At 39.6% G+C, this 27,523-nt stretch overlaps 1 protein-coding gene across 1 annotated transcript; it reads right to left on the bottom strand.

Moving 5' to 3' along the window:
• Positions 1–943: 943 nt before the first annotated feature.
• GLIPR1 (GLI pathogenesis related 1) lies at positions 944–27,017 on the bottom strand. Its single transcript, XM_007947566.2, has 6 exons — positions 26,832–27,017; positions 25,674–25,919; positions 13,387–13,499; positions 5,006–5,091; positions 1,196–1,222; positions 944–1,098 (listed from the first exon to the last, which is right to left on the bottom strand). Exons 1-6 carry the CDS (start codon positions 27,003–27,005, stop codon positions 944–946), a joined length of 801 nt encoding a protein of 266 aa, XP_007945757.1. The 5' UTR covers positions 27,006–27,017.
• Positions 27,018–27,523: the final 506 nt, after the last annotated feature.

Consider the following 27,523-nt stretch of genomic DNA (forward strand, 5'->3'; position numbering starts at 1 on the left):
TTGCGGTGTATTAGGCATTAGTTGCCTTATCTATGAAAAGGAATCACTTTGATCTTTTTTTCTTTTCCCCCTGAGTTTCTTTTGTTTCTAGGGGAGAATTCTTTATAAATAAATTATTCATGTTTGTGTGTGTATGTATATATGTATATAATTTGTACTAGAAACTGATATATATATATGTCTTTGCATATGTTGGACCTAATCTGTTCCAGGCAGACTTTACCTAAGTGTCATTTTAGAAGTAATTCTTTAGATTGTTTCATATAAAAATTTTTGGAGTGAACTATTGCTAAACTTTTGTAATTGCTAATAAAATCCAGTGACTGATGCCACTAGTTACACTTTAAATATTATGTCACAGCATTTGGTGTTGAGGAAAATATAAATTTTCAGTGTTCTTTCTCACTCTTTAATAATAGCAAGTAAACATTTTACTTTTTATACCAGTATTATATAACCCATCATTCTCTTAAATTCCTTAATTATTGTTCTGTCCTAAATCTGGGGAGAGATGAAGCAGAGAGAAAGCAAGTTGCAGTAGAGTGGGAGAAAACATACCACAAAACATTTAGAATTGAAGCAGCATGTGACAAGTAATATAGAAATGTTTGTAACTAAAAATAAGAGGCACTAGAGTTACATAGAATCACCTAAATCTCATATTACAGATACTGAAGCTAAAGCATAGAGAGGCTGGCTTACTTACCAAAGGTCCCAGCTGTGTGGTAGGTAGGTTGAAAATAATGTTTGTTCATAGAAAGGGGAAAATAAAGATGAGTTTATCCTATAGAATCAGGAAGTTGAACAGTTTCTTTGTTTGTGTAAGGGCTTACTATAGTAACACATTTTTTTCCAGAAATGTCTTTAAATTAAGTACACCTATTTGTATTATTTTATTTTTTAAAAAAATATATATGTATGAATGATTTTTTTTTTAATTGTATTATTCCAAAAGAACTAAATTAGGGTATTTGTGCTTGATCAAAATGGTAATTATAACAGCCAGTATCAGAATTAATGGAGTAACAATGAGAAAGAGAGAGGTGTATCTGTTACGTAAGTATATCGGCCAGTCTGGATACCGAAGAGAGTAGTAACCTAGAATCAAACATAAAATATTGTCTGAGACATCATTTCTCATAATGCAGTGACATAATTCATATAGCTCTTAATGAAATAATATTTATATACGTACGTGTGACATTGTCTCGTTGTGGGTTAGCTGTAAAGTCAGGGAAAAGGAAAAAAGTAGATAACGATGAGGCTTTTGTTTTAGTAAAAAAGCCAGGTCTCTATTTATACCATTAATACCTACTTTGGCTTTATTGCAGTGATTTTCAAAAGTTAATTGTTCACGTATCATTTTCATGATTTGCACTACCTGTACTAAATATTTTTATATTGAGTTACTTTTTCTATAATGGAAACTACTAAAAAATAGTTGCTGTCAGGTCGTTTACAACTCCTGGTGACCCCCTGTGTGTCAGAGTAGATCTGTGCTCCACAGGGTTTTCAGTGGCAGACTTTGTGGAAGTAGATCACCAGGCCTTTCTCCCAAGGCTCAAACATCTAACCTTTTGATTAGCAACTAAGCATGTAAATTTTGTACCACCTAAGGACTCCAAAGGAAACTATATCACTACTACTTACGGAAAATTGTTTTATATAACTAGAAGATAGATACGATTAAAATATAAATTAAATTAATCTCTTACAATTTAAAAATAGAAATAAATAATTAAATATTAGTAATAATCAATGTGAGAAGATTATTAAAATACTTTCCTGAAAGTAAGTTCCTCTTGAGAAAAGTGACACTGTTTAGGACCAGTTAGAAGTAAAGAGACAGTTGAATCTATTTCATTAATTCCAATATGTCATTAAATCATTGATAAGGCATTTGACTGTCACCTTAAAGTTATAATTACTCCTTTCTTTTACCTGAGCTTTATTCATATTTTGACATTCAGAGCATGGGGAGGAAGTAAACTCTACACCCTCTCAATGCTCTCTTTTATTAAATGGCCAACCAGCCATTTACATCAGTTGTATGTCAACTCTTACTGGATGCATCAAGGAGCTGGTCCTCAGGGTACTCTTTGTCTACAGTGAATTACTATGAAGCTACTGCTTAGACTTTTCTTGGCCAAAATAAGAAAAAAGTTTTGATGTCAAGGTGATTCTGACTCATTGTGATCCTATGTGTTTCAGTGGACTCCTCAGAAGGAAGGTTGGGCTATCTACTTCCGTAGTGATACCACCTCAGAAACCCAAGGATGGGTCGCTATGAGTCAGACCCAAGTCCATGGCAGTGAGTTTGGTTTTTCGGTTTGTTGTTACAGAGAAGAACTTGGTCCATAGGGCTTTTAAGAGATGTGTCTGTCAGTAGATCACCAGGCCTTTCTTCCAAGTCACTGTGAGTGGATTCAGTTTGCCATTCTTTCAGGTAGTAGTTTAGCACTTAACCATTTGGTTTGATGTGCTGGTTTTATTTTTTTGTCTCATATATATATATATCTTTAAGATCTATATATCATAAAGATGTTAAATACTCAGCTACAAAAACAAATATATCTCCATGTACTATCTAAAAGCACTTTGTGTGCCAATGGTATGCCCAGCACTTTTTGAGAAACAGTCTTAATTTGGCTTGTGCAGGTAGTTATTGAACAGTATCTAGAAAACCATAAAGGATTATTTTTTTCCTCCAGTGATTGCTATAATTTGCCAGAGATGGAGTCTGTTAAGAAAAAATTATCCTTCAACCTTTACCCTGTCAAAGTTCATGGTACAAGGTAAGATTAGGTATTCTTAAGTTTTAAAAATTTCATAGCCTATTATTTATTCAATATTAGTACAAATAGTGCTTTCAAATAAGCCTACATTTATATAAAAACAGAAACTACATAAACCTAGCTTTGTGAATAGGAAATTAGTGACAGGATCAACCTGGAGGACATTGAGAAGCCATTTAAGTAAATGAGTTATGGGTTTGAGAAAATCTTTGTAAATTCATGCAAGTTAGCATGTGTTCCCTTTATCTCCTTTCTCCTTTAAGAGTCCATCGGCTTTTTGTAATTAGACTGTATAACCTTAATCTCTGGATGTTATCCCAAAGGCTTAGAAACTATCTCAGGGCAGATTTTCAACAAACAGAAGTTAAAATTTCTGTAGTTTCCTTCTTGTTACTGTCATTGTGTTACTAATTCTCTAGATTTTTAAAGGGAAAGCCAGATTTTTCTGGGAAACTTGCACTGAAATAGTAGTCAGTGTATATTTGCTTGTCATTGAACTAGGTACTTTAGATACATAGGTGAGTAAACTAACATAATTCCTACCCATTTGGAATTTAGACTCCATTGGGGGAAACAGACAACTTACCGGTTGTTGTTGTTATGTGCCATCAAGTCGGACCCAACTCATAGTGACCCATCCTTGTGTTTCCAGGGCAGTATCACTGTGGAAGTAGATCGCCCAACCATCCTTCCGAGGAGTGGCTGGTGGCTTTGAACCACCAGCCTTCTGGTTAGCAGTCAAGTGCCTTGGGCACTACGCTACCAGAGCTCTAATATAAAATACTTGGCTCAGTTTTCATCACTAATCTTAGAGAAGGAATTATCACTTTAAAGTCTGGGAATAAAGACACCAAGAGTAAACTCAAGGTTTGGGATGACAGCTGACATGTTTTTGGGTATAGTAGCTACTATTCAGTAAACACTGCTGTATGAAAGGCCCTTGTTCCAGGCATGAGTATTTCATGCTTTTTTTTCATTAAATGTTTCACCAAACCTGTCAGTGAAGAGGTACTTTCATCCACATTAAACTGTTGGGGAAACAGGTCAAGAAAGTTACCCAAGGTCACACTAGTAGTAGAACTGAATATTGAACTTAGGTATCTTGGTTGTAAAATCTAGTCTTTTAACCCCTATGTTATACTGCCTAACTTGGAAAAAAAAAAATATGCTTTGTAGTGTTGTAACAACATGAAAGAAAAAGCTGTTGATATAATATTGAATATCTGAGCAAAGATCAGTTGCATCGTGGCTATATGCTACTGAGTTAACAAGAGTGATAAGCATAAAATAAAGAATGGTTGAACTGGGAGAAAAATGACTGAGAAAGCTGGGCTAAGAAGTGCTGTTGTACCTGGAGTATTTACACATGGGGAGGAAAGGAATAAGCAGTTTAATAGAATTTTGCACTTTAGAGCTAGAATGGACATTAACATCTAAGCTGTGGAACACTTTCTCCAAACAAAATTTCATGCAGTGAAACCTGGTCCATGCTATCCTGTCTTTATGTACATACTCCGTTGCAGCCCTAGAGCTCTAAGGAGTTGAGTTTGGTACAGATGTGTCTCCTAAAGATACCACAGGGTTTGCATAAGTGGAACAATTTGAGCTCACCCTTCTTCATACCATGGGAAAAATCAAAATGTACTGCAATGGAAGAGGGCATATGACTGAAGAACAAACCATAAGCTAACATTAATATTTCAAAATTAAAAAGCAGGATTTTGCTAGGAAGTGTAGAAAAGTATCCTTGGGGAGTTATCTTCTTGGCTTTATGCATTCTCCATCATGAAATGCTGTCTTAACAATAAAAAGTGTCATATTGCAGCTTTATTTCATTTATTTAGTTCTACAGATGAAGATGGAAGCCTTAAGAGTGCTTTGGACAGGTAGAACCAAAAAGTGTAGAATTCTGTTACTTTGGATGACCTTGTTAAACACATGTTTGATCTTGCTGAAATTAATAAATCTTGAGTCCGCAGTTTCCAACACAATAGTCATTTTTCTTGACTGTTTAATAGAAGAGGTACAATTTGCTTTCTAAATTAAACATAAATTCGTAGGACAGTAAACAGTCGGTTTGATTGCTAGCTGTTCCTAATTTCCTTGAAAACACCTTTTAGGATAAAGCAAATGTTTGCATTCTTAGCTCTACAGAAAGTTAAAATAACTTCAGTTACATTGTAGTTTTGGTAGATTTTTGTTTTACTTACCACAGAGTTTGTCCAAACACATGTCATTTTTATGGCAGGCACTGCAAATAGCTCCTTTCTTATATGGCCTAGTCGGGTAATTTCCCCTGTAAAATAGAAAGCTGGCTATAAGGAGAGTTGTTTTCTTCCCAATTCCAGTTTACTATATATTCTGGAGTAATCCAGAAAAAAAGTAGAAAGTCTAAAGATTCAGAGTATTGCTGTAAGAGGGATCATTAGACAACATCACAATAAATGGATAAATGATTGACGTCATCAAGGATTTCATTTTACTTGGATCCACAGTCAACACCCATAGCAGCGGCAGTCCGTAAATCAAATGAGGTATTGCATTGGTAAACCTACAAACGACAACTTTTAAAGTGTTAAAAAGCAAAGATGTCACTTTGAGGACTAAGGTGAGGCTAATTAAAAAAACAAACTCACTGCCGTTGAGTCAGTTCCAACCCACAGTGACCCCTCCTTGGGTTTCCAAGGCTGTATCTCTACGGAAGTAGATTGCCCAGTCTTCCCTCTCAGGAGTGGCTGGTGGGTTTGAACCACCAGCCTTCTGGTTAGCAGATGCCTTAGGCACTACACCACCAGATTTTCAGTCACGTCATACACATATGAAAGCTGGACAATAAATAAGGAAGACTGAAAAAAATTGATGGTTTTGAATTAGGGTGTTGACAAAGAATATTGAATATGCTATGGACTGGAATGAACAAAGCTGTTTTGGAAGAAATACAGCTCAAATGCTCCTTAGAAATGAGGATGGTGAAACTCTCATGTATTTTGTACATGTTATCAGAAGGGACCAGTCCTTGGAGAAGGACATCATGCTTGGTGAAGAGAGGGTTAGCATAAAAGAAGAAGCCCCTCAATGAGATAGATTGGCCCAGTGGCTGCATCGATGGGCTCAAACATCAGTGACTGTGAAGATGGTGCTATACTGGGCATTGTTCCATTCTGCTGTACGTAGGGTCACTATGAGTCAGAAGCAATTTGATGGCACCTAACAAATACAACAACAGAGACGGAAACAAGTGGAAGACTGCTAATTGCAGAGTTCATTCTATGCTCTAAGGTCATAGTTGACATTGCATTTAATTCTTATGACAACCCTGGGAGGAAGTTATATATTTCCCTTACAGATAAAGAAACTAAGGTTGTAAGAGATTAAGTAACTTTTGGTAAAGTAGTATGTATTTCTCTGTTAAGTATTAAATACAGTCTTACAGAGAGTCTGATTATTTCAGTAATTTCAAAGTAGTGATGAACATAAACTCTTGAGGTATCTTCAAATGGAATGTGATATGAAAATATATTCACAGAGGCACAGGTAGCAGGTATTGCTACTATAAAGCCACAGGTATGGTAAATACAACTGTGGAGTGTTGCCTTCATTCATAATAAAATGTTATTTTTACTGGAGGTTAGTGAAAATAAAAGTGTAACTTTTTAAATCTGAGGTCATGGACTCCTTCCCACAACACTAGATATTTATTTAACTTCAGAGTTAAGAACTCCCGCTGTAGAGGCATTACTTTATATTATAAATTCCTCATTTCCAACCCAAAATACATGTTCTAGTCTTACTCAGCTCCAAATTAGGTTGTCACAGAAATTTACCCTTGTGCTTACCTTACACCATAGAAAACAGTCAAAAGATTGTAATAAAGATTCTGATAGCAATTTCGATACATGAGTTCCATTACATTAATCATTAGAATATATTTTATTGTTAAGGTGCACAACATTATGTGATTTAAGTTCAAGAATGTTCAAAAAATCATTTATGCTGCTTCATTCTTTGTTTAATTGTGCATCAAAATTGTGAGGGAATTAATTAAATTGATAATTTAAAAACCTAGGCAGTTATGAGTGCTAAGGGAATGGCAGGATTCATCTTAGAAAAATAAGTTAATGAAAAGGCCTGGATTTGTTTTTATGAGAGTGATTAAGGCAACCCAAAAACTCATTGCCTTTGAGCTGATTTTGACTCACAGGGACTCTTTAGGACAGAGTAGAACTACCCCATGGGGTTTCCAAGGCTGTAAATCTTTATGACAACACACTGCCTCATCTTCCTCCCACAAAGCAGCTGATGGGTTTCAACTGCCAGCCTTTTGAATAGCCAAAGGCTTTAATCACTGCACTACCAGAAATCCTTGATTAAGGCAAAGGAACCTAAAATACTCTGTTCAACAACAAAAAGGAAGTTTTAGTGTTTCCCCTACTGGCCTAAGAAAATGGTATTAGGACCCTGGGGCCTTGGGAAGAGAGAAGATAGAGCTTTAAAGAAAATGACATGAACATGAGTAAGGTCCCCAAAGTGGTGAAGGCCAAAGTACACCAGGTGCTATATTGTCTGGTAGTCCTGGTTGCTACTTCTGTCCAGTGCTGTAATCTCCCCACTAATGCCCTCTGAGTGAAGGTCTGTTACACACTACAGAATTTCTCAGCAGTGCCCAGAAATGAAGAAGAGCATTGCGTCAGTGGTTTTGGATAATGCAGATCAGAAAGACCTGTAGCAGCCAGGAGGAGAGGCGTCAACAGTCACAGGCAATGGAGATTTCACTTGAGTGCAGGACTTCAGAGCTTGAATGACAGGTGAGTGGAGAATTAAGCACGCCAAAGCCCTGGAATTCTCAGAAATAGTGGGAAGGATATATTGGATTCACAAGAGAAGAAATATAAATAGGTGGGGGAAAAATATATATATTCAGTAGTAATCCAAAAGATATAAAAGAAAATAAGTGAAATAACATTTCCTATAGTACCCAACGCTGATGAGAAATTATAAATTGAGATAATAATCTTGTAGGACTGTGATAGTTGGAGCTGTGTGTCAACTTGGCTGGACTACAATTCTGTGTGGTTTAAGCAATTGTGATGTGGGTTGTTCCAATGATGGGATCAGATGTATATGTTTTGAGCAGCCAATCCATTGAAAGGGAGTTTTCCTAGTGGTGTGGCCTGCTTCCGGTATATTTGTGGACATCCTGGGAAAAGAGACACTCTTCTGTGGATCAGGATTCTGTTGTGCTGCCTACAACTGTCCATGAATGGAAAATTCACCGTTCGGCCTGGAGATCTTGGATTCATCATTTGTTGGAGTCAACAGCTAGTATACTGCCTGCCAACCTTGAGCTTGTCAGCCCCTGCAGCTACGTGAGTAGGGAAAAGCCTCCAGCTTGACGTTTGATCCAAGAACTTTGGATTTGCCAGCCTCTGTAAGTGTGTGAGCCCATTTTCCTAAGATAAATTTCCTTTTCTCTCTCTCTATAAGCTTTACTTGTGTTGTTTCTCTAGAGAACTCGGTCTAACACAAGGAACATTTGGCAACATGCTTTAAAAGGGAAAAAAAAATTATTATACTCGTTATCTAGTAGTAGTTACTTTTAGGGATTGATTGTAAGGAAATAGAAGTGACGAAAAGCTATACAAGGAACAATGCAAATTCTTCAATAGGATGGACTGTGGTATTTCCATAAGAGCACAGATGCTGAAGCCAGATGGTGCTGGTCACAGCCCTGCTATGACAGTTACTAAGAGCAGGACCTTGGGCAGTTCACTTTCCCCTTCTGTACTTGTTTTCTCATCTGTAAAACAAGGGAATAATAGGGCCTACCTCCTGGACTTTATTTAATAGAGACTGTTGTTAGTTGCCACTGAGTCATCTCCAATTTTGACAACCCCATGTACAACAGAAGAAAACATTGCCTGGTTCCATGCCATCTTCACAATTGGTGGTATGCTCAAATCCCTTGTGGCTGCTGAGTATTTTGAGTGCTCTCAACCTAGAGTGCTCATCTTCCAGGACTGTATCAGACTATATTCTGATCCACAGGGTTTTCAATGGTTGACTTTGGAAGTAGATAACCATGCCTTTCTTCCTAGTCTGTCCTAGGCTGGAAGCTTTGCTGAAATTTGTCGACTAATGATGACCATGCTGCTATTTGAATTCCAGTGACATAGCTTCCAGCATCTTAGCAACATACAAGCCACCACAGTACAACAAACTGGCAGACGTAGTAATGAAGATTAAATAAGCTAATATATGTAAAGCACCAAGACCAGTGCTTGGCACACAGTAAATATATAAGCATGATCTATCATGTTACTATTATTATTCAAATCATATTTTAAATGCTAATGACATGGCAAATACTTATAGTATAATTTTAAGTAAAAATTAGAAAGCATGCATTTCTAGTATGATATCAATTTCTCAATAGGCACATGATTGATATGCATGAGTAAAGAAAGAACTGTTCAAAAGTGAAAGAAGTATGTTTTACAAATTGAGGAATTCAAGTCATAGTTTTTGTCTTGAAAATCATGTAAAATTTGTAAGATTGTAACAAAACAATAAATAAAGATAACATCCAATCATCTCCAGTTAATCTGTGCCCCTGAAAGCATTTTAGTGTTGCTACCCTTAAAAATATGTGTGCATGGAATTTCAGTGAGATGATAGAATAGGCAAACAAGCTCCACAGACCCTCTTCAACAAAGAGAAGAGAAGCCAATTGACAGAGATACAGAAGATAATCCTGGAGCCCTGTGCTTTGAAAGGAAGTATACAGAAGTGGATCAAGCATGAACTAGTGGAGAAACCTGAACAAAAACAGTACGGAGATGGTCGGAGCAGTGGACTATCAGCTACTCTGACAGGACCAACAGCCTGAATATTTCCAAGTGGTATTGAGACCTGAGAATTGACCTAAAGATCAACCCTGGTCACCAAGTGCTGCAGGTACGACTGTGCTGGTGGTCTATGACTAGGAAGGAAAATAGCAAGGAGGAGACAACCTGAGTTGTGGACTTTCTGCTGTCTGGAGAGTGCAGCAATTTTGATTGCACATGGTGACCATTTTGGATATTTAAAGTAACCAAGGGAGCAGCCATTTTGAACATTTGCAAGTGGCAGCCATTTTGGATATTTAAAGTGACTGGGGAGGCAGCTATTGTGAATGTTTACAAGTAGTGGCCATTTTGGATATTTAAAGGAATGGAGGGTGCAGCCATTTTGAATGTTGACAAGTGGCAGCCATTTTGGATTTTAAGGTGACAGCCTTCTCATCTAGAATCCAGGGACCTAAGAATAGGCTCCATTTGCCAAGGACAGCAGGGACATACAAGAGGCAGACAATGGGAAAGGAGACAGCTGGTAAGTGTATAAATGCTGCCAACTAGTGAATAGAGGAGCACAGCACAGTAGTACCCTGCTTACATAGATAACATACAAAGAAAATGAAAATCAGGGGCAAGTCACTCCAACATGTTATTGTTGTTATATGCTGTCAAGTTGGACCTGACTCATAGCGACCCTCCTTGGGTTTCTGAGGCAGTATCACTACGGAAGTAGATTGCCCAACCTTCCTTCCAAGGAGTGGCTGGTGGGTTTGAACCACTAGCTTCCTGGTTAGCAGTCAAGTGCCTCAGGCACTATGCTACCAGAGCTCCCACTCCAACATATAATCACTAACTAGATATACACACAAAAATGTCAAAATGCCTTGGATACAACAGAGTATCACAGTCCACACAAAGAAGCAAGATAAAGCAGGAGAAACAAGGGACCAGGATACAGACCCAAAACACATCCCTGAGGAAGACACAGCATTGGAAGAACTCCCTGATAAGGATTTCAAAAGGTACCTTCAACAAATTGAGAGACAGATCAAGGAAAACAAACACTGACAAAACTGAGGAAAACACAGAGAAAACCCTACAATAATTTTGAAAGACAATACAAGAATAAAATGACAAAATAACTGAAAAATTAGAAATGATACAAAAGCTACAGACAGAAATCCAGAAAATTAATACTAAATTTTCAGAAATAGATAACTCATTGAACGGATAAAGGAGTAGATTTGAATCAATGGAAGACAGAATTAGTGAGACTGAAGGCAAATACCTCAATACTTCTTTGGAAAGGGATCAATCAGAAACAAGTTCAAAACAAAATGAAAAAAGCCTAAGGTTCATGTGAGATATCATCAAAAGGAATTACATATGTGTAATCAGAATTCCCGGAAGGAAGATGGGGCAATCTACTTCCATAGTGATACTACCTTGGAAACCCAAGGAGGGGTCGCTATGAGTTGGGTCCGACTTGATGGCACATAACAACAACAACAACAATCAGAATTCCAGAACAGGAAGAGACAAATAAAACCCCAGACAAAATTGTTGAAGATTTGTTGGAAGAGAATTTTCCTGGTATGATGAAAGATAAGAATATATCCATTCAAGAAGTCCAAAGAACCCCAAACAGGATAGACCCCAAAAGAAAATCACCAAGACATACCATCAGGAAACTCACCAAAACCAAAGACAAAGAAAGAATTCTAAAAGCAGCACAGGAAAAACAAAAAGTTACCTACAAGGGGCAACCATTAAGAATAAACTCGGATTTCTCGGCAGAAACCGTGCAAGTGAGAAGGCAGTGAGATGGTATATATAAAACCCTGAAAGAGAAAAATTTCCAACCAAGAATTATATAGTGGGCAAAACTGTCCCTCAAATCTGATGGTGAAATTAGGACATTTCTAGATAAGCAGAAATTAAGGGAATTTGTTAAAACCAGACCATCCTTACAAGAGATGCTAAAGGGAGTTCTTTGGACAGAGAACCACCAACAGCCAACAACAACTGACCCTTAACACACATGATGACATAACCCAGAAACCAACCCCATTATAGAAGTATCCAAAGTCAAGAAGCCTACAAGTCTATAAATAGGGAACCAGAGACATCAATTGACAAATGAAGACAACCACAAACCAAAAAGAAGGAAAAACCATGTAGTTACAGAACTTCTAAATGGTAGAGAAATCAAGACAACTGCAAGATAGAACAGACTGTTCTAAACTTGGGAAGAAATTATAAATCACAAGGTAACCTCAAAGAAAAAAGATAAACCTTTACATCAAAATAAAAAAGAGGACCAGCACAAATATTTAGCAAATACTAAAATGAGGGAAGTGATAACATGATTCATAAACAAAACGAGCTCAGCATAGAAAATTATATGGAACAAAGAAATTAACATCATGAAAAAGCACATAACAAAATGACAGCAACAAATTCATACTTGTCGATAATTACATATCTGTTAAGGGGCTTATCTCTAAAATTTATAGAAAACTCCAACACCTCAACAACAAAAAAGATTAACAATCCAGTTTTAGAATGGGCAGAAGATATGAATGGACACTTCACCAAAAGAGGATATTCAGGCAGCCTGCAAATACATGAAGAAATGCGCATGATCATTATCCGTCAGAGAGATGCAAATCAAAACAACAGTGAGATACCATCTCACCATAGCACTAATTGCAAAGTTCAACAAGACAGAAATGGCAGATGTGGAGAGATTGGGACTCTCATACACTGCTGGTGGGACTGTCAAATGATACAACCACTGTGGAAAGCAATATGGTGATTCCTTAAAAAGCTGGAAGTAGAAATACCATTTGATCCAGCAATCCCATTACTAGGTATATATCCTAAAGAAGTGAGAACCAGGACAAGAACAGATACATACACACTCATGTTCATCGCAGCACTATTTACAATAGCAAAAAGATGGAAGCAACCTACATGCACATCAACAGAAGAATGGATAACCAAACTGTGGTACATACACACACAATGGAATACTATGCAACCCTAAAGAATAATGTAGAATAGCAAAACACCACATAACATGAGCGAACTCGGAGGACATTATGTTGAGCGAAAGAAATCAATCACAGATGTACAAATATAGCATTAAAAAGTCAAAGTTTATATATGGAAGGAACTTTCTTTGTTGGCTGCAGGGGTGAGAGGGGAGGGGAGGGAACACTGCAAAAAAATGCATAGACCCTTGTCACTTTAGTTTTGTGTATTTCACTGTACATAAATTATATTTCAGTAAAATGCATTTTTAAAAATAAAATACGTGTGCCTATGTGTATGTATCCATGTAGTGTATATAATAGTGGGTACACACACACACACACACAAAAAAAAAAATGTGAAGAAAAAACCCACTGCCATCGAATCAATTCCAACTCATAGCAACCCTATAGGATAGGGTAGATTGCCCCATTGGGTTTTCAAGGCTCAATCTTTACGGAAGCAGACTGCCACATCTTTCTCCCATGGGGCGTGGTTGGTGGGCTTGAATCTCTGACCCTTCAGTTAGCAGCCCAGTGCTTTAACACTGCACCACCAGGTACAATAAATGTACCAGAGTGTTAGTAGAGTTGATACCTTTAGGCAGAGGAACAAAGTATAATATTTATTTATTTTCTTTGCACTTTGTTTTATTACCCAGATTTTCTATAATTAAGATATTTCCATAATAGGCATTTATTTTAAGAAAGGAGTTGACTTACGCTGGTCCATAGTTGCATATAAAATGTGCCCCATTGGAAAGAGCTTCAAAGCCAGAAACTTTAGAACAAAATTGTACTGCACAGCCAACTTTGTAACTATTTGCCCAAACAACCTGAAAGAAAATAAGGAGTTTTAACAGATGATGAAATATACATTTGAATATAATTAAATCTACATAACCATAGTAAGGTCCATTGCTACTATTCATTCTAGTCTGAGAGCAATGACTACCATAGAGAGGTCCATTGCTACTATTCACGCTAGTCTAGAGCAGTGACTTCAAAGAGCTCAAGAGAGAAGCCCCGAAATTATTATTGTGAGGGTGGGCAAAATAAACATAAACAATAACTAAGATTGTTTTGATAGTACAGTGAAGAAATAAAACAGGGTAATGCAATTGAAAGTGGCCGATGAGGAAGAGGGGACTGCTTTTAGTGAAGACATCTCTAAGGAGCAGATATTTGAACTGAGACTGAAACGAGCAGGAAGCAGTGTGAATCAGTGTGAATCACATTCAGGAACCATCAGTGACAGAGGAGCAGTATTCTGTGCAGAGGGAACACCAGGGGTAAGGGCCCTGAAAGATCTAATTTTCTTGGTGGTAGAGTGTAGTCAAAGACAATAGAAAAAAAAGTAGTTGAGAACCTGGGATAAAGGAAAGACAAACAGCTGGCAAAGCAGATTAATAAGAAGTGGTCTGTGACACGCGAGAAATCAAGAACAGCCCTCTTCAAGGGAGAACAACCTGTGGGAACAGCTCCAGATCCTGTTCTAGAAGAACGTTGTACTTGATTTCATTCTCTGCTGCTGTTGTCATAAAACTTTTTTTTCCCCCATTTTTTAAAAGGACAGAGTAGAACTGCCTCATAGGGTTTCCAACTCTAAAACTCTTAATAATGTCATCTTTGTATGTTGTAAGTGAAGTCCAAAGGGACAGTGGAGCATGAACTCGAGCAGAGGAGACAGAAGCAAGGCAAAGTTTTATATACTTATAGCACTTTCAGCAGCACCTTTCCCCTACTTTTTAAATGAAACACTCCCTATTTTCATTTTGCACTGGGCCCCACAAATAGAGCTAGTCTTGACCAAGAGTATTGGGTATCACAGAAGCCCAGAAAAGAAAGTATTTAAAGAGCTATTATCCAAAGACAAGCCAGCAAGTAAATGCACTCCCATTTTCCAGTGATACTAAATTACATTTTAAATTATTTTTGCTCATAAACTGTTCTGCCAAGAAATTTTGTGATATTAGTTGTGTTAAATATGAGGGTTACAAAGGGAAATGAGCTGGAGTCAATGGGAGCCTTTAGGGAACCAGTCAGAAAAGCAGTCATGAGACTACTGCCAAGGGTTCTGACCACCGTGAGGGGGAAATGGAGGGTGCTAAGGCATATACAGCAGGGACCCACGGTGGGACAGATGACAGCTCACTCACAGAGCTGAAATAAGGCCAGTATGGCTGCAGAAAAAGATGAGAATTACTTTTAAAAAATCAATAAACAATCGTTCCCTGGGCAGAGAGCATAGAGTGACAGTTGGGGTGCTGAGGGTAGAGGCTGAGTTTCTCCAAGGCTCAAGATGGGTCAGGAGTTGGGGGATGTGGTAATTATGTTTGTGTGTCAACTTGGCTGGGCCTAGTTGAGTGGCTGGGCAGCTGGTGGTAGGTTATTCCCCATGATGTTCCCCATGATGAGACTGGCAATCAACTCTATGGTGGGATCTACCACAAGCAGCTGAGTAGCTGCATTGGGTATGTGGTCTGTTTCCCTTATATAAGCAGCAGCTTTTGGGAATGGTCTCTAGCCTGTGGCACGCTTGGACCCTGCATGTAGCCATGTCATTGTTCAGCAGCTTGCCATGCTCTGCCAATCTTGGGACTTACAATGGACTTAAATTAATGGCCTGTCATGTGGTTTGGTAATTGTGCCTTTTTACTTGTCAACCTTGGGCTTCTCAGCCTCAGCAGCCAGCAGCTGTCTGAGTGAAGAAATGCCTCTAGCTCCAGTGGGCCGGGAGCAGGAGGCAGAGCTGGACCCCAAGGTTGAGGGGCTTTCACCCAGACCCTAGAGCTTGGCACTTTGAACTTGGACTTAAAGCCTCCAAATTGTTAGAATAAACTCTTGTTTGCTAAGGCCATCCCATATGTGGATATTTCTTGTCAGAGCGGCACTAGGGAACCAGAACAGGGGACTCACCAGGGATGGGCTAGGCAAGCATTAGGAGGGCTGCTACTCTTTGCAGGCTGTCCTCATACTCAACTCATAGCAACCCCTCCTTGGGTTTTCAAGGCTATGGAAACTATGGAAGTAGATTGCCCAACCTTCCTTCCAAGGAGTGGCTGGTGGGTTTGGACCAGAGCTCCTAAAAACAAACACTGCCATCTAGTCTATTCTGACTCATAGCAACTCCTCCTTATGTTTCCAAGGTGTTATCTCTACGGAAGCAGATTGCTCAGTCTTCTTTCCAAGGAGTGGCTGGGGGGTTTGAACCGCCAGCCTTCTGGTTAGCAGTCAAATGCCTTAGGCACTACGCCACCAGAGCTCCTGCTCCATGGTTTATCAGTGGGTGGATTTGGGAAGGCAGCCACAGTTTCTCACTACTTGGAGGAGGCACAGTGCTTTCCTTTAGCAAAGGACAGCCCTTCTCCCTAATCCACGACGGATATGTAGATGGAGTATTCCCCTAGGAGGTTTCCATGTGCTTCTCACTTGCCTCCTCTACTGGGAACCCTAGCCTGGGCAGGTGAAGGAAGTGGCTTAGGCCTTTATCTTGCTGAGAGAGCTTTTTTAAAAAACCAGTTGCTATCAGTCTACTCAGGGAGCTCTGGTAGCGTAGTACCTAAGGCACTTGACTGCTAACCAGAAGGCTGGAAGTTCAAACCCATCAGCTACTCCTCAGAAGGAAGATGAAGCAATCTACTTCTGTAGTGATACTGCCTCAGAAACCCAAGCAGGGGTCGCTATGAGTCGGGCCCGACTTGACAGCATATAACAAGAACAACATCAGTCAACTCTGACTCATGGTGACCCAAACTCATATTGACCCTGACTCATTGTCACCACATATGTCAGAGTAGAAGTGTGCTCCCTAGGATTTTCAATGACAGTTTTTTTAGAAGTAGATGACCAGGCCTTTCTTTTAAAGTGCCTCTGGGTGGACTTGAACCTCCCACCTTTTGGTTAGCAGACAGTGCATTAAGTTTCCACTAACCAAGGACTCCAAGAATTTATTTAGTGCCAGGTAAAGTGTTAAGCATTTTACATGCAATATCATATTTCACCCTCACAACAACTCAGTTAATCAGTGTTTTTGTGCTATTTTATAGCTGAGCGATTGGAACCTGATCCTTCCTAATCCCGGAGTACTATGAGAACAGTGCATGCCTAAAGCAAGATGCTTTCAGAGTGTTTTCCCTTTTAGCAAGCCCTCAGAACCAAAGACTCTCTGAACATTTCCAAAAGTAGCACTGCATGTGGGGAACCCACCAGAGAGCTTTCTCCTTTCTAGTTGACAATCTCAGTCCTCCATCCCCTTTCAGTTCTCAGGATGAGTCCAAGTGGCTCATTATCAGGACTGTGGGAACACTGCAACATATGTAAAATCGCTAGAGAAATTATGGAACTTCTCACACTTCCCTTAATTCTGTTAAGGAAAGAGCCAAAATTAAGGGAAGTGTGAGAAGTTCCACAATTTTTCCAAAAAGAAACCTCTCCGGTGGGTTCCCCAGATGCAATGCTTTTATTGGAAATGTGAGAGTGAAAAAATAAAATTTCAAGCAGAAAACCAGAAACAAAATCAAAAGTGCCATCTAGTGGGGAGGCCTAGCACTCCTAAAACCAAACCAATGCCTCCTGCACAGACACTCCCAAATTTACAAAGCCCAACTGTCAGCAACAGAGTATCTGATTTATGATATTCCTATACCAGTATTCCTCAGGGCAAATTTGCCTCCAGTCAAGACTGAGCTAATGTATTGAGTTAATGCATCCAGAAAGAGGACCTTTTATGAGGAGAAAGTGGATCGGAGTCCACTGCCTATACTCTCTACAACTACTCATAATTGGCTAAAATCTGCAAATAGCTTGCTTTTCAAAGAGATGAGGATGTATCTAGGATGTTACAAAACCAACCTAAGGTAACTTTATGGAATGAATTTAAAATGGCAACCATTGTTAGGTGCCATCAAGTCAGTTCTGACTCACAGCAACCGTACGTACAACAGAACAAAACTGCCCGGTCCTGCGCCAGCCTCACAATCCTTACTATATCTGAGCCCATCATTGGCAGCCATTGTGTCAATCCATCTCATTGAGGGCCTTCCCCTTTCTTGCTGACCCTCCGTTTTACCAAGCATGATACAGGAGTGGTCCCTTCTCACAACATGAGCAAAGTAGGTGAGATGGCCATTCTCACTTGCAAGGAGCATTCCAGATGCACTTCTTCCAGGACAGATTGTTAGTTCTTTTAGCAGACCATAGTACTCAGTATTCTTCGCCAACACCACAACTCAAAAACGTCAACTCTTCTTTGGTCTTCCCTATTCATTGTGCAGCTTTCACATGCACATGAGGCGATTGAAAATACCATGGCTTGGGGTAGGCGCATCTTAGTCCTCAAAGAGACATCTTTTCTCTCCAGCACTTTACAAAGGTCTTTTGCAACAGAATTGCCCAGTGCAATACATTGTCTGATTTCTTGACTGCTGCTTCCATTAGTGTTCATGGTATCAAACCAGAAAAAACAAACTCACTGCCATTGAGTTGATTCTGACTCACAGTGACCCCCATTAGTTTTCCAAGGCAGTAAATCTTTACGAAGTAGATTGCCCTGTTTTCTTTCCACTGAGTGGCTGGTGGGTTTGAACCACCAATGTTCTGCTTAGTAGTCAAATGCCTGAGGCACTGCTCCACCAGAGCCCCTTTAAGTGTTTATGGTGGAAACAGGTAATATGGACTCTTTGACAACTTAAATCTTTTCTCTGTTTATCATGATGCTGCTTATTGGTCCAGTTATGAGGATTTTTGTTTTATTTATATTGAGGTGTAATCCATATTGAAGTCCGTAGTCTGTAATCTTCATCAGTAAATGCTTCAAGTCATCTTCACTTTCAGCAAGCAAGGTTGTCATCTGCACATTGCAGGTTTTTAATGAGTCTTCCTCAAATCCTGATGCCACGTCTTCTTTATATAGTCCAGATTCTCAGATTATTTGCTTAGCATACAGATTGAGATAAAACCCTGACACACTTCCATCCTAATTTTAAACCATGTAATATCCGTTTATTCTGTTTGAATGACAACCTCCTGGTCTATGTACAGGTTCCTCATGAGCACAATTAAGTGTTCTGGAATTCCCATTCTTCTCAATGTTACTCATAATTTACGATCCACACAGTCAAATGCTTTTGTATAGTCAATAAAATACAGGTAAACATCTTTCCAGTATTCTTTGCTTTCAGCCAAGATCCATCTACCATCTGCAATGTCCCTCGTTCCACATCCTTTTCTGAATCCAGCTTGCATTTCTGGAAGTTCTCTGTCAATATACTGCTGCAACTGTTTTTGAATTATCTTCAGCAAGATTTTACTTGCATGTGATATTAATGGTATTGTTCCATAATTTCCATATTCTGTGGGATCACCTTTCTTTGGAATGGGTACAAATATGGATCTCTTCCAGTCAGCTGACCAGGTAGCTGGCTTCCAAATTTCTTGGCATAGCCAAGTGAGTGCCTCCAGTGTGGCATCTGTTTGTTGAAACATCTCAATGGGTATTCTGTCAATTCCTGGAGCCTTGCTTTTTGCTAGTTCCTTCAGTGCAGCTTAGACTTTTGCCCTCAATATCATTGGTTCTTGATCATATGCCACCTCCTGAAATGGATGAACATCAACCAATTCTTTTTGGTACAATGATTCTGTGTATTCCTTCCATCTTCTTTTGATGTTCTCTACATCATTCGATATTTTGCCCATAGAATCTTTCACTATTGCAACTTGAGGCTTGAATTTTTTCTTCGTTTCTTTCGGCTTGAGAAATCCTGAGAGCATTCTTCCCTTTTGATTTTCTAACTCTAGGTCTTTGCACATTTCATTATAATAAATGACTTTGTCTTCTTGAGCTGCTCTTTGAAATCTTCTGTTGCTCTTTTATCTTGTAATTTCTTTAGCTACTCTCCATTCAAGGGCAAGTTTCAGAGTCTCTTCTGACATCCATTTTAGTCTTTTCTTCCTTTCCTGTCTTTTTAATGACCTTTTGCTTTCTTCATGGATGATGTTCTTGATGTCATCCTACAGTTCATCTGGTCAGTGATTGATGTTCAATGTGTCAAATCCTTTAGATGCTCTCTAAATTCAGGTGGGATATAATCAAGGTCATATTTTGGCTCTTATGGACTTTATTTGTCTTCATCTTGAAATTGAACTTGCATATGAGCAGTTGACGGTCTGTTCCACAGTCAGCTCCTGAGTTTGTTTTGCCTGGAGATACTGAGATTCTTCATCATCTCTTTCCAAAGATGTAGTCAGTCTGATTCTTGTGTATTCCATCTGGCAAAGTCCATGTGTATAGCCGCCATTTCTGTTGTTGAAGAAAAGTATTTGCAGTGAATAAGTCGTTGGTCTGGCAAAATTCTATCACGTGATCTCCACTGTCATTTCTAACACCAAGGCCATATTTTCCAACTACCAGTGATTCTATTTTGTTTCCTACTTTTGCATTCCAGTCACCAGTGATAATCAACACATCTTGATTGCATGTTTGATCAGTTTCAGACTGCATAAATTGATAAAAATCTTCAATTTCCTCGTCTTTGGTTTTGATGGTTGATGTGTAAATTTGAATAATGGTAGTATTAACTGATCTTCCTTGGAGGCATATGGTTATTATCCTATCACTGAGAACATTGTACTTCAGGATAGATTTTGCAACATTCTTCGTGATGATGAATGCCTCTTCAATTTGTCATTATTGTCATAGTAGCTCCTATGGTTGTCTAATTCAAAATGGATAAAACCAGTCCATTTCAGCTCACTAATGCCTAGGATATCAATCTTTATGTGTTCCACTTCATTTTTGACAACTTGCAATTTTCCTACATTCATACTTCATACATTCCATATTCCAATTATTGATGGCTGGTTTGCACTTGTTTCATCTTCCGGCCAATGTTTCAGAGCTATTCTTAAAGTTTTCCAGTAATATATCAGAAAGTGTTTCACTCCTATTCATAATATTTTCACTGGCCAATTCTTTGACAAGTGGATGGCCCCTTCCTTCTTCCAAGTCTGTCTTAGTCTAGAAACTCTGCTGAAACCTGTCTACCATGGGTGACCCTGCTGGTATTTGAAATACCAGTGGCATAGCCTCTAGCCTCACAGCAACACACAAGCCACCACAGTACAACAAACTGACAGGCTGAAATGGCAACTAAGTAGTCTTAAATTCTCTAACAAGGTTTCTTGCAAGTATGAAAACAGAGAGTTAAGGTATTAAAGCTTTCTTCCATATAATAGCTGAAAAATCACCTTATCAAAGGGAAGTAACCTTTGTTCAATTCCTGTAAATACTATTACTTCACTAGATAGTTTACATTGTTGTTATTTGCCATCAAGTCAGACCGAATCATAGCAACCCCTCCTTGGGTTTCCAAGGCAGTATAACTACAGAAGTAGATTGCCCAACCTTCCTTCCAAGGAGTGGCTGGTGTATTTGAACCACCAGCGTTCTGGTTAGCAGTCAAGTGCCTTAGGCGCTACGCTACCAGAGCTCTTAGATGGTTTATATACATTATATTATTTAATCTTTACAACATCCCTGACATCTGCATGCCAGCTCTTCCTCTTACTAGCTAAATGACATTAAGAAAATAACTTCTTAACCTCTCTGAGCCTATCTGTTCCTCCATAGATAATCCAAACCCAACCCATGCCATCAAATTGATTCCGACTTACAGTGACTACCATAGAGTTTCCAAAGCTGTCAGTCTTTATGGAAGCAGACTGTATCATCTTTCTTCTGCAGAGCAACTGGTGGGTTTGAACCACCCACATTTTGGTTAACCTCAAATGGATAATAGTACCTTCCTAAACACCATGCTGCATCTCCCTAGACCCAACAGGTCCCTGGACATTCTTCCCATGATGAAGGGCCCATCTTCTACAGTGGGGAAAGAAGGCAGTGGTCTCTCTTAAACAGAACAGGCCAGGATCTCTCAGCTTGAGCTCTGATATATGTATGCAAGGGACTGGTTTGTAGAAAATGGATTTTCTTATGCCCCAAATATTAGCTCTCCTTTTTTCCCTTAAGTATGAGGGGAAAATGTTTAAATAACCTCAGTCAATTTGGGGAGATCATCTCTAATATCGCAAGTTTCTTCCTCTTGTTTTGACTCCTCGGCAAGAGGAGCTTGAAATGTCTTAACTTGGATACATGGGCATAGTTTAGGAGTCTGTTGTCAATTTGATAGTCATCAGGTCTCTCTGTAGGAGCTCTGGTGGTGTAGTGCCTAAGGTACCTGACAATAAACCAGAAGGCTGGTTGTTCAAATCCACTACCACTCTGCAAAAGGAAGATGGGGCAATCTACCCACCAGCCACTCCTCGGAAAGAAGATTGGGCAATCTACTTCCATAGAGATACCGTCTTGGAAACCCAAGGAGGTGTCGCTATCTATATTTGGCATCTTGAGCTACTTGCCATTCCTCTGAAACACCAGGCTCCTTGGTACACATTGTACACATTGCATATCTTGTGTTCCTTGTAAACTTTACCTGGGATTCTCTTCCCTTTCCTTTTCATTTGACAAACTTTCATTCAGTTTTTAAGAACCAACTCATGTTGTCTCCTATGGTGTGAAGCCTTGCACCTCCCTTTGTCCCAACTGGTTGTTCTGTCCTTGCTCACATGGCACTTTGTTCATTTCTCTGAGTTGCACTTGCCATGCACTCACTGTAAGGCATCTGTTCACACATATGTTTCTCCCAAAAGGTCAATGATTAAGGGCCAAGGAACATCCCTGGCTGTATCCCTCCTTCTTTGCCTCATTCCCTATTTCCCCTCATTCTCTCTTCTCTGGGATTGTACTCCCCAGTAAAATGTTCACAAATAAGCTATTGTCTCAGACTCCATTTGCTAGGGAATCTGAACTAAGACATATCCTCAGTGCTTACAAAGTGCCTAGTGTAGATGATAAGCTCAAACATTGGCTCAATAAATGAGGATCTGCATCCCCAAAACTGACAATTAAACACCACTATAGGCAACGGGCCACCACTTCTCTTTCTGTTGTATTGTGATGGCTTGAGTGTTGCTATAAAGCTGGAAGCTTTGCCAGTATTTCAAATACCAGTAGGGTTACCCATGGTGGACAGGTTTCAGCGAAGCTTCTAGACTAAGACAGACTTAGAAGAAGGACAGGGCCATCCGCTTCTGAAAAAAATTGGCCACTGAAAGCCTTATGAATAGCAGTGAAACAATGGAGGACTGGGCATTGTTTCATTCTGTTGTGCATAGGGTCACATTGAGTCGGAGCCCTCTCAACAGCACCTAACAACAACAGCAACATGGGCAATGGGAGGAACTCTGCTGGTGCAGTGGTTAAAGTGCTCGGCTGCTAACCCAAAGGTTGGTGGTTCAAACCCATCAGCCACTCTGGGAAAAAAGATGTGGCATTCTGCTTCCATAAAGATTTACAGCCTTGGAAACCCTATGGGGGAAGTTCTGTTCTATAGGTCATGAGTCAGAATCAACTTGACTGCAGTGGATTTTTTTTTCCCCCTGTGGACAATGGTACCTATTATCATCTTTGGGCAATCTATACTTAGCTTTCTTGCCTTTTAGGACATGTAGGAATTCAAAGGAACTTTTTCTGGTTAAATTTATTTGTAAACATAAAATGAAGCAATGCTATCGATAATTTGATAGATACCCCTCTTTGCAAACAATAATCTTTGAGGTGGAAATGGCCTTGAAATCAGTCCTTTTCCTCTCACTGGGGTCATCTCCTTTAACTGTACCGACTTTATCTGTAACTGCAACACCACCAGTGAGATGGGGAGCTTTGTAAGGCTGAGCCAGAATGAGAGGCTAACAATGTTCTGCTCTTTAAAATCCCTGATTAAAAAAATCTGTAGGGTTTTCATTGGCAGATTTTAGAAGTTAAGTCATCAGGTCTTTCTTCCTAGTCGGACTTAGTCTCAGAGCTCTGCTGGAATCTGTTCAGCGTCACAGCAACAAGCCCCCACTGACAAAGGGCTGGTAGCAGTGCTTGAGAGGCATTGGCCAGGAAAAAATCCAGGTCCCCAGCAACAATCTGATTCTGTTGGCAGGGGGTCGCGGTGAGTCAGGGGCTGTCTCAATGGCAGCCCCAAACAACAATTTTAAAAATGCTTTTGGCCTTCCTACTTCATTTCAACAGATTATTGTAGTTGAAACCAGTTAATTTTAGTTTCAATCTCTTTACCTCTTGGTTTGACAAAGACTACCAGCAAATAAAAGCAAACCAGCAAAATGTTGCTAGGACAGAAAAACCATATATTAAGACTACAGGAAATGCTAGCTCAGAATTTTTTCCATCCTGTTGCAAACTTAATGTAGGGTCAGGAAGCCAAAACCATTTAGAATAAAAAAAGAATCTCAGTGGGAGACCAAGTGTGGCTGTTGGGACTAATACAGTGGACTCAAGGGTAGAATAACCACAGGATATATGGTTGGTTCTATGTTGGCCTCCCCCACTGGGGCTGGAACTGTTTCTTCCACCTTGTATGGCAGAGAGCCTGGCACACACCTAAGTCAATATTTGAAAGCATGAGAGGTTGTAGAAGCATTGATTTTTATGGTTGTCTGCGAGGCTTATTCCAATTTCATAGTTCCAAAACAACTGCTTCATATTTCATAGAGGACTCATGCCAGCCAGAACCAGGAAATCCATTCAGTCATAAGGTCTTTTGTTTGCTCATAAACAGAGTAAACCCCTGTGTGAGGATAGCTTGTCATCAGAGACTGTCCAGATTGGCCTGTGTGGTGGTTACATTTGTGTGTCAACTTGGCTGGGCCTGGTTGAGTGGCTGGGCAGCTGAATGTAGTTATTCCCCATGGTGAGATTGGTAATTAACTCCATGGTGGAATTTTTAGAGCAGCTAAGTAGCTGCTTTGGGTATGTGGTCTGCTTCCTGTATTTAAGAAACAGCTTTGGGAATGATCTTTAGCTTATGGCATGCTTGAACCCGGCATGTAGCCATGTCGTTGTTCAGCGCCTGCCATGCTCTGCTGACTTTGGGACTTTCAATGGACTTAAATTAATGACGTGCCATGTGGTTTGGTACCATCGGGACTGTGCCATTTTATTTGTTGACCTTGGGCTTGTTAGGCTCAGCAGCCAGTAGCTGCCTGAGTGAAGAGATGCCTCTAGATTCAGTGGACTGGGAGCAAGAGGCCGAGCTGAAACCCATAAGGTTGAGGGGCTTTTATACAGCCCCTAGAGCCTGGCACTTGGAACTCAGACTTCTAGCCTCCCGAACTGTAACAGAATAAACTCCTGTTTGTTCAAACCATCCCATTCGTGGTATATTCCTGTCAGAGCGGCACTAGGTAACTAGAACAGCCAGCCTTAAATCTCACCTTTCACCAATTAAATGTTCAACAGTATCCCGTGATATTGGAGTCCATTCCTTTATTTTTAAAAAAATATTAAAAATTTATTATTATTTTATTTTATTTTAAAGTGAAATTGTAGCCTCTACTTTCTAAGACTTACAGGTGTACTAGCTTATTATGTACATACAGCTAGTCCCCAACTTATAGTTTACATTATTGTTGCCTTTTATTATCAGTATATTTATAAATCTGCATTCATTTGTTTTTGAGGAGTTGGAAACATTACATATAAATTTACAGATATATTTTAATATTGTTGGGGGCTCTGGTGGCATAGTGCCTAAGGCATTTGACTGCTAACCAGAAGGCTGGCGGTTCAAACCCCCAGCCACTCCTCAGAAGGAAGGTTGGGCAATCTACTTCCATAGTGATACTGCCTCAGAAACCCAAGGAGGGGTCACTGTGAGTCGGATCTGACTCAATGGCAGTGAGTTTGAGTATTTTAATATTGTATGTAATACATATTGCTAATGATTAGATGTATACACACATGCACAAGATGGCTGTAAGTGTGAATCATCATAACTTGAATATGTCATATGTGAGGGACTACATGCATAGTATTAACATCAGATTCCAGTTTTCTACTCACCCTTGAAAAGACAGCTTAAGGAGATTATAGGGCAGATACCTACCTGAGTGTAATGGCCACAGACTCTCTGGCATTTCTGAGTTTTGAAGTCATAATATTGGCTTTCATCGTACCACCCTGTGATGGCTGAAGACACAGAAAAGACGGATACAGACCCGGTCCAGATATTTTCTCCCAGTGAAGTGAAATTTGGGTGTAGCCGGTGCGGTGGCCTCAGCTGTACGTTATGTTTAAACTGGCATGATTTTGCCCATGCCTTTGCAATCTGGGCTAATACTGGGTCCCAAGTCTGCAAAATAAGTATTAAATAATAAAGGACATCAAGAAAGGAAAACTGTTACTCCACAGTATAACTGGGTTAAGCAGAGGGAATTTTAATGGGAAAGGAGATGTGATAACAAGGATAGAGAAGGAAACACTGCATGTGGGTCCTCCCCATAAATATGATCTTTAAGTCACTAGGGCTGGCTGGCAGGAAATGCAATGATGTGGTTTTGTGGAATTTAGAATGTAAGTGAGAGAAATAGACCAACATTACGCTGAAGGCCTATTATGTGCAAAGTACTGTGTGCTGTGTTTCACATGTATTACATAATTTAATAATCACAAGGGCCCATATCCCAAGAAGCTCAGGAAGTTTTTTGGGAAAAAAAAAAAAATAGCTCAAAGGCACAGAGCTGGGTTTCAAACCTTGTTGTTGTTGTTATGTGCCATCAAGTTGGACCCGACTCATAACGACCCCTCCTTGGGTTTCTGAGGCAGTATCACTACGAAAGTAGATTGCCAGTCTTCCTTCCGGATTCAAACCTTAAGCCTGACTAAATCAAAATCCCACTCTTTTCCCCAGATGCCATGCTGCCCTCCAGAGAAAATCAATTCTCTGCCAGCAACAAAAACAGTAAACCTAGAGATGAAAGTCACAAAAAGGGGGGGAGGGCGACGTTGGAGGGGGGGGAAGAAGTAAAATCTACCTATGACTAGAGGAAAAGAAGTGTCCAAAAAGAGAAGTAAAATGCACTTGCATATAACAAGAGTGAGGTAGACAGAGTGAAACTGGGCGTGTCTTGATCACAAACTGTGAATTCACTGAAGGTTAATCATAAAGAAAAAGTCTTTCAAGGTTACCAAGGATTTCCACCCCAAATCAATATGCGTAGCCTGTTTTTGACTGGCTATGCCATCAGTACTGCTATTTCCTTACCATGTATAGCATATCACTGGCTGCTGGGTTCACCTCTGATCGGAACTTGTTATGAATTCGAACGCAGTCTTTGATGAACTCTTCATTTTCAATACCTGGCAAAGTATTTGGTTTATAGCAGTAACAGGAGACTAAAGAGACCACCCAGGCCGTCGTTGCAAACGTAGCTCGCATGCTCGCTCTGTCTGCTATGGAGCCCTGCAGGCTGAGGTGGAGCTGATTACAGATTCTGCAAGCCTGCCTGCTTCCTTCACAGTTCTCCGCCCGCAGCTATACAAAACACAGCAGACTTCAGCTTTGACAAAACAGAAAGTAGAATGAGTCCACAAGTTTGAAGACATGGGTTTCTCCATATATGGTTGACAGCTTATTTTGTACTCTTCACCCTGTCTTTTCATTGGTTCTTTGTGACACAGCACTTATTGCAACAGAGGTTTTTATGAGGCTTCATCAGACTTTGTTTTGTGGTGGGAGATCTTTCCAAAGGAAATTTTGTTATCTCCAGAAATAAGTCTCCATTTTTTTTTTAATTAAGAGTTTTGCTGATTAAATAAAATCACATCTTTTCCTTCTCTTAGTGTCTTCCAAAGTATTTTTAAAAAAACTTTTTTTAGAGTTGTAGCAGCACACATACCTAGTTGGTATATCTAGTTAACATTATAACTTGACTTAGATTTCATTCATGAAAGTAT

The sequence above is a fragment of the Orycteropus afer genome, unplaced genomic scaffold, assembly GCF_000298275.1.
Source record: "Orycteropus afer afer isolate SDZICR_OR568_19922 unplaced genomic scaffold, OryAfe1.0 scaffold00190, whole genome shotgun sequence".
NCBI lineage: Eukaryota > Metazoa > Chordata > Mammalia > Tubulidentata > Orycteropodidae > Orycteropus > Orycteropus afer.